A 7,656-nucleotide genomic window follows, 5' to 3' on the forward strand; every position below is an offset into this window, starting at 1 on the left:
TTTTTTTTTTTTTTTTTTTTTTTTTTTTTTTTTTTTTTTTTTTTTTTTTTCATATTCATTACTTTCAAGAAGTTGGCATGTGCTTTTCATATCTTTGTTGTAGATCTCATGTTTTATCCACTATGATATACTTATATGCTTGATCTAGTGTTGCACATTTCTGCATATCAATGCTTGATCCATATTTCAGATATTACTGATATTTACCAATTCCTTTTCTTTTTCCTGCTGTATATAATGTGTAATTGAGCTTAGTTATGTCCACCTTTTAATGCTTATTTATTTATTTATTTTTATCTTAGTGCTGGTTTATTTATCCAACCCTGAATAAATTGTGTTACGGAGAAAAATTGCCCCGATGTTTATCTGGTCAGGTTAGTGACCAAAGGGGCAGAGCAATCCAGGAAACAACCATTTTTTAGGGTTTGTTTGTTTGCTTCCTGTGAGATTGTGACTATTGAGAGTTTGTTGTCTCTGTAAAGTCAACGACTCTTTTATTGGTTTTGGAAATTATCAAATGGTTGTATCAATGGTTAAGGAATATGTTGACAATATTTACCCATTTCCTTTGTTGAAATAGGCAACAAAGAGGCATTTGACACAGCGGATTGAGAACTTAGATGACAAGGTTTTGAAGCAGAATGAACTATCAAAATTGATTAAAGAAGATGTAAGTGATTGATTTTGCAGCTCTGTAACACTTGAGTTTGGAGTTTTATGGCACGTGCAGGTTTTAGTAAACAGACATTTTGGTCTATGGTATAAGCATGTGCTAGTGCTCTGTTTCTGTCAAATCAATGGCTCCATGAACTTCATGGTGCTCTAAATTTATCTTGATTTAAAGAAAACTTTAACTGCTGAAAATGCCGAATTTTCTTCTTTCTTAGCATTATAATACTTATTTTCTTATCTACATTTTAAAAATCTTACTTTGTTGCAACTGCTATAACCCATCATTATTCACTTCTTTTCTCAGTAATTTGCAGTACCTCGCCTCAGAGAAATATTAATAACTTCCATTTAATATGATCTGAAATAAAGCCAAGCTAAGGCTGCTTTCTTATCTTTGTATAAATGTAGAAAGTTCTAAATTCCATTCTCATGAAGGGATAGGAGGTGCATTCTGTGAAATATTTGGAAACATTTACATGATATCTTGATATGGTTAAAATTGGTGTAACAGGTAGCAGGAGTTCAAAAATCTCTTTCTGGCATCGACTTTGACTTGGGCCAGTTGCAAAACATGGTTTCTGGTTTGGTGAGTTTTCAGTGAAAGTGATCTGATCCATTTATTGCATTGTTTACCATGCCGTTAATTTTACAGTTATTGCACGGACATGTCAAATCAGGTTTTTCTTTTCAATAATTGCTTGTGGTTTTCAATTTTGACAAGTGATTGGAGAAATTCTTTAGAATTCGTATTTACTAACAGGGATATGACATTGAAAGAATCTGTTTATTATGTATCCTTTTCACTTGAGCATTAATAACCATATTGCATCTCTTCTCCTTCTCAGGACGGGAAACTATCTTCTCTTGAATATAAGCAGGTGAGAAACTTTTTTTTTTAGGGATTATAATATTACTAATTTTGTCATTTGACTGGTCTTACCTACTGTAATAGGTGAGTCTCCAACCAAATATAGTAAATTGGTTGCAATGTCGACTATATATTTAGAATAGAGAGGTTTCCCATAGTTGTTCTCATTTCCTGACATGGTTTTTTTTTTTAATTATAGAAAAATAGTTTCTACTATTATTATTCTTTCTCAATCAATATATTCTTTTGTTTCTTATCAGAAAAAAGAGATTGGAAACTTTGCTTATTATGATCTGTTGTTATCAGGAACTTGCAAATGTTGGTGTATTGTACTTGTGCAACTTTGTTGATGGAAAGCAAGCGAAAATGCCTGAAGATCTCAAGGTTGAATTCATTACTTATTCAAATTAGCCCTAATTGAATTCTACAACAACTCAACCATGCCCATTTAAATGCGATTAGATTGTTTCAATTTTCTCTCAATAATTGGATCCTGTGACTCTAATTATGTTCATTTTTGGTGGGAAAGATTATATGTCTTTTATTTTTGGCATTTATCATATATCTGTTGATCAATTTGTAACTACTTAGCTCAATTATCTCCATTTCTTATTAATCTCAATTCTTTGAGCTCATGTAACATGTAGTATCCGATTCTTCACTTCATGCTTTCCTATGTAACTAATATTTGCATCCATTATCCATCCCGTTACTTGCAGAACCAGCTTAAACTTCCAGGTAAAACTCAGGGCCTGCTGACGCATCTGGAGACTCCTAATCTAAAGGTATGTATTATGCAGCATCCCCTATGGTTGAAGGGGGAATGTGTATAACGTGGAGTACTTTTTTTTTTTTTTTTTTTTTTTTTTTTTTTTAATTACGAAGTACTTTTGCAATTTGTATGTGATAATTTAAGCGATTTCCTCCTCAATGACACCTAATACTGTTGAAACTTGCTGGTTCGGGCCCTTCTAAGCATGAAACAATTATTCCTTCATCGTATTACATAATTTTTATTGCCGAAGCACGAAATGTCCTTTCAAAACTTTCTATGATCGACATTTGTGTCTTAAGTTTACTGAAAAAGAATCGGGCGGATGCTAGAGTAAGTGCCCTTGTATTGGTTTTGGATGTGAGATAGAAGTGATTCTTATGTGGGGGGATATTTTTTAGGGTATCAACACGTATAAGTGATTTATTTACCTGTCTTAAATATCATTTAATATCTATTATATTATACTGGTTTGTAAGTGCCCCAATTATTCTTTCAGGGTCTTAAAGAACTTACTGATACACTCTCACGAGATTTTACAGAAGACCAACCAAGAGCCCTGCTCAGGTTCGAAAACTTTTGCTTCCATCTTGATCTTTCCCCCGTTTTCAGATTATCAGTATATGCATGTGGAAGAAGTGATTGATGCTCACTAATGTGCAACAATGTTGTTTAAAATTGGAGTCTTCTCTTTATACTTTGAGAAATCTGAATTTAAAATGACAAACACCACATTCCATACCTGCCTTGTCCAACTAGATGTCCGCTTTCCGAATCGTTCTAGTTTGAATGTTACCTTGCCTGTGTTAGATTGACTTTTCTACTATATGGAAGTAGTCTCATTTTTCTCTGGCTTTTATTTTCAGTTTTCTAATTTTGGAAGTTTTTACTATTTTTTTTAAATTTCCCCAAACAATCTTATAAAAACGGACTGCGTGCTTTGTTGGCGATCATTTAATATTTGTTTCTGTTTTACCAATTTGCAGGGCCTCATCAGCTAGATGTTAATGGGTAGTGAGACATTGTCTGCGGTGCACCCTGACCCTCCCGTGTTGATTTTACCATCATCTACATATTTGTTCAAGTTGTGTATATCTTACACATATTCCAAGGAGACGTTCTTTTAACGTTCTCCTGAATGATATTACTCTATTTTTCTTCAAATTTCTGAGCAGTTTAAGTTGGCAGTGATTAAAATGGCTTGCAATGATAGGACGTTTTGCTGTGTGTATTTACTTCTTCACACAAATAAACTCTATCGAGAGATTCAATAACTATACTTCCAGATTCTAAAAAATCAATGATATGTAAGGGTCGTGGAACAAGATTTTGCCCTGTAAATTCACTTCTTTTTGTTCGTTTTTTCTTTTGAATCACTGTTTATTACTGCTTCATCCCTTCCCTTTTTGCAGCCCTCTTTTTCCCCCAGTTCATAACGTCCTTAATCTAGGTTGGAATTTATAATGTACTTACAGGATAATATTTTTCTTATAAATTATACCTATTATAACGGTCAAGATCACTGCCTGTCCTCTTTGGGCTTTCTCTTTGGAGCTTCCCCTCAGGGCTTTAAAACGCGTGGTTTTCACACCTTTATAAACGGTGTTTTGTTCTCCCCCCGATCAATGTGGGACATCACAATCCACCTCTTTTTGGGCTCAGCGTCCTTACTGGCATATCTACCCTTTGGGGCCCAGCCTCTTTACTGGCATATCGCCTCGTGTCTACCTCTTTTGGAGAACAGCGAGAACTGGCACATCGTTCGGTGTCTGGCTTCCATTTGTAACAGGCCAAGAACATCGCTAGCAGTTCCTTTCTCCAATTCGATGTGAGACTCGACCAAATCTACCCTTTAGGGCCCAACGTCCTTACTAGCACATCGTCCGGTGTCTGGCTTCCATTTGTAATAGGTCAGGAACACCGCTAGCAGATATTGTCCTCTTTGGACTTTCCCCTCGCTTTAAAACGCTGTATGCTAGGGAAAGGTTTCCATATCTTGTAAAGAGTTTTATTCTCCTTCCAAACCAACGTAGAATTGTGTTTTCTGGATAATATTTTTCTTATAAATTATACCTTTTATTTTACAAATGCTACTTCTCTATTTTCTTCCATTTCTGTTCATTGTAAAGTTCAGAGATCGACATTTCATATAGTAATTACACAATTTCAAGAATCAAAAGGGTGGGTGCAAATGCATCACCCACAGCTTCTTGTGTATTATTATAACCTGCTGAAGAGTTTATACAAAGCTAAGCCATCAATCGTTCAAGCTTTTACAATAACATTAACAGCATCCTCAATGAATGCTTCTCTAAGAGCCAATGAATATGTATACATATAAAACAGTACTATAAATCTACTATCCACAATCAGCCTTCTGGAACAATTTACATGAGCTTTATCCAACAATCACAAAGTCTCATACAATTTGCTTATTGTCTAAATTTTGGGACTCACCAGAATTTACTTGGACACTTCCCAAACCTTGTAATCGTTTCCTTCAATAACTAACGACCATCCACCGGATACGCTAGGAGGCTCGAAATGGCCTGGACCGATCTTCACTGCAACCTTATCATCAATGGTGGCTGCATAGACATCCCTTTCTGCCTTCTGAATTTTGACCTGAGAAATGCAGTACAAAGTAATTAAAACATAGGCTTATTTGTTCTTGGTCTGTAAAGGCATAGACCAATCGGAATTTCGGGGTCTTGCGACCAACGAATGATTGCTAAGAAACTAAAGTCAAAGAAACAGCCGATGTTCAATCTGAGAAGTGCATTCTGTTTCCAAATCCAAAATGAATGAAAATCCCAGAGGAGGTGAAAAGGTGAGGAAAATAAAGTTCATAAAAATAGTGAAGTTCTTCAAACTTTTGAAGTAATAAGAACACATAAAAGGTCATGTATACTTACTGCACTCCGGCAATTAACTTTATTTCGTTGTCTGAGAGTAATAAGTGCTGCAATTTCAGATTTGTAATGGGAGAGAATGTGGTCAAAGAATACTGATGGTGTCCCTGGATGAGTCAGGATGTAAGCATACCCTTGCATTTCCTTTCCACCAGGAAATCTCCAATGACCCTACAAATCAGAAAACAGCATAACATTTGCTGAAAATTGCAGATTCTACATGGCATAAGGCAATGTACAGAACATCACGATCAGTTTAACGATATTAAGAGTAAAACATCAGAGAGCATTTCGAATGAAGGTTTCAGTTTTAAATGCCATAAATTAGTTCTTATGGAAAGATGCCTAAACCTGAGTAGATCCAGTGTCATGATTCTCTATAAAGGTAACAGCACGAGAAGGCCACCATCCAACAACTCCTGGAGGCTTTCCTTTCTGATCTGATAATCGCCAATATTCACATCTCTGAAGTGCCTATAAAAGATATTTTCCAACTGGTTATAAGACGTTCTAAGAGTAGCAAGAAAAATTTCTTGCATCATCAAGAATTTTACGGTAATGCTGCAACCTGAAGAACTACTGCATCAAACGAACAAAAATATGATTTTTGTAATTGAATCCATCAGACATTGAAAACAGATACTACTAGGAGAAAACAGATATTATGAAATATAATAACAATTCGTTTTCTTGTGTAACAGCTCAAGCCTACCGCTACTAGATATTGTTCTCTTTGGACTTTCCCTTTCAGGTTTCCCCTCAAGGCTTTAAAACGCGTCTACTAGGGAGAGGTTTCCACACCCTTATAAAGAAGGTTTTGTTCTCCTCCCCAACCGATGTGGAATCTCACAATCCACCTCCCTTCGGGACTTAGTGTTCTCACCGGTACACCGCCCGGTGTCTAACTCTAATATCATTTGTAATAGTCCGAGGCCACCGCTGGTAGATATTGTCCGCTTTGGCCCGTTACATATCGTCGTCAGCCTCACGATTTTAAAACGTGTCTACTAGGGGGAAGTTTCCACACCCTTATAAAGAATGTTTCGTTCTCCTCCCCAACCCATGTGGGATCTCACATCTTGCGAGTATAATAACAAGTTAGATTGTGAATAAGCTCAGGAAACATCTTCCACAGATTTGACACCCAGATAATTAAATGAAAGCTTACAGAATGAAGAATCCCTTTGGTAGTAACATCGAATGCTCCAGCAGTTCCATTGGTAGCATTTATCCAGTCAACAATTCTCTGTCTATGAGCATCTTGATTATGATCCATCTCACCATACGTATAGCTAAGGGAATCCCAGTATTCGCCTACAGCAAAGTAAGGTTCACTGGCATCCAAGTAATCCTTCACATAACCACCCCAGAATCCTCTGACAAAATCAAGCCTCCACCCATCATACCCAATTTCCTTTCTGCATGTCAACAGCCAAAAGCATATGCATAAAAAACACGCCTCTAATTCTTGAAAGCAAGGTGAAAAAGAGACTTTCAAATTAAACGGGATAGTAATGACCATGTGCGTATCAGCAAATCATAGAAGTTAAGAACATCGAGCACTTCATTAAAACAACCAGAATGAAATCCACCAATTGATAATTTAAAGATAGCTCCATGTTTTTTCCCCTTCCTGATGCAGATAGCTTCATGGTTTCATTTCAAGGAGCAAACATGAAAAAAAAAAAAAATTGAAAGAACCACACCCGGTCATTGTGGTAAATATTCTGATCAATTCTAAGCATCAAAGAGACCTAGGAACCTTCATGGGTGAACTTAATTCATTTATTTGGTTCATTTACCATTTCATTAGAAAATGACCGTAGATTTTTATGTTCAACAAGTTCAAAGAGAGGAATTATATTAATCATACCAGCACTAAGCAATACAAAAAAGGGTCTCAAGAGTATACATCACAGAAAGCAGCGTACGCAATGAGAGGCCATTTGACTTGGGACCTCTAGGCTAAGTCCAAAGCCTTTTTTCACCGCAATGTCCATTTATTAGATTATCAGGTGACACTACTTTATAGACTACGGAATGTTTATATATTTGAATATGATAAGGTCTTCACATAAAGGACTAAAAAACCAAAAAAGAAGGGTTGACCGGGGAATTAACCTTAACCAGCACAACCATTCCTTGATATCATTTCTCACAAAATCTTGTGAATGATCAATGTTAGGAGCAGCGTGGAAGTTATCTCCGCTACTTTTGTTGCCCCTACCCTTCACAGGACATGAAAAAATGAATAATCAATTTTGTTGTCCAAGTAATCAAAATTAATAAAAAAAAAATGTAAATATTTAAATGAAGTCGACATCTCTATGTTATATAAACGAGGCAGTATATTAAAAAGTTCAATGATCACATTTACATTTACACATCTGGAAAGGGTCCAGTGCTTTTTTTTTTTTTTTTTTTTTTTTTTT

At 35.8% G+C, this 7,656-nt stretch overlaps 2 protein-coding genes across 4 annotated transcripts in view; one reads left to right on the forward strand and one right to left on the reverse strand.

Moving 5' to 3' along the window:
• LOC111449632 overlaps nucleotides 1–3,669 on the forward strand; it is a 5,372-nt gene extending 1,703 nt beyond the window's left edge. The window contains exons 7-13 of the mRNA XM_023089612.1: nucleotides 581–670; nucleotides 1,184–1,258; nucleotides 1,518–1,550; nucleotides 1,847–1,924; nucleotides 2,260–2,325; nucleotides 2,812–2,879; nucleotides 3,299–3,669. Coding sequence (XP_022945380.1) covers nucleotides 581–670; nucleotides 1,184–1,258; nucleotides 1,518–1,550; nucleotides 1,847–1,924; nucleotides 2,260–2,325; nucleotides 2,812–2,879; nucleotides 3,299–3,320 — 432 coding nt within the window. The 3' untranslated portion in view covers nucleotides 3,321–3,669. The remainder of the gene's footprint in view (nucleotides 1–580; nucleotides 671–1,183; nucleotides 1,259–1,517; nucleotides 1,551–1,846; nucleotides 1,925–2,259; nucleotides 2,326–2,811; nucleotides 2,880–3,298) is intronic.
• Nucleotides 3,670–4,481: 812 nt separating this feature from the next.
• Nucleotides 4,482–7,656, reverse strand: part of LOC111449629 (alpha-amylase 3, chloroplastic-like) — a 7,216-nt gene continuing 4,041 nt past the window's right edge. For 2 of the 3 annotated variants that reach the window (XM_023089607.1, XM_023089606.1), the window contains 5 exons: nucleotides 7,346–7,452; nucleotides 6,393–6,642; nucleotides 5,576–5,698; nucleotides 5,228–5,395; nucleotides 4,482–4,937 (listed from right to left, as the gene is read on the reverse strand). In XM_023089607.1, the coding sequence (XP_022945375.1) occupies nucleotides 4,776–4,937; nucleotides 5,228–5,395; nucleotides 5,576–5,698; nucleotides 6,393–6,642; nucleotides 7,346–7,452 (810 nt within the window). In that variant the 3' untranslated portion in view covers nucleotides 4,482–4,775. Of the gene's footprint in view, nucleotides 4,938–4,963; nucleotides 5,110–5,170; nucleotides 5,396–5,575; nucleotides 5,699–6,392; nucleotides 6,643–7,345; nucleotides 7,453–7,656 lie in introns of those variants that run through there. The other variant, XM_023089608.1, reaches the window with a different exon arrangement.

Source organism: Cucurbita moschata, unplaced genomic scaffold (genome assembly GCF_002738365.1).
Source record: "Cucurbita moschata cultivar Rifu unplaced genomic scaffold, Cmos_1.0 Cmo_Scf00011, whole genome shotgun sequence".
Lineage (NCBI taxonomy): Eukaryota > Viridiplantae > Streptophyta > Magnoliopsida > Cucurbitales > Cucurbitaceae > Cucurbita > Cucurbita moschata.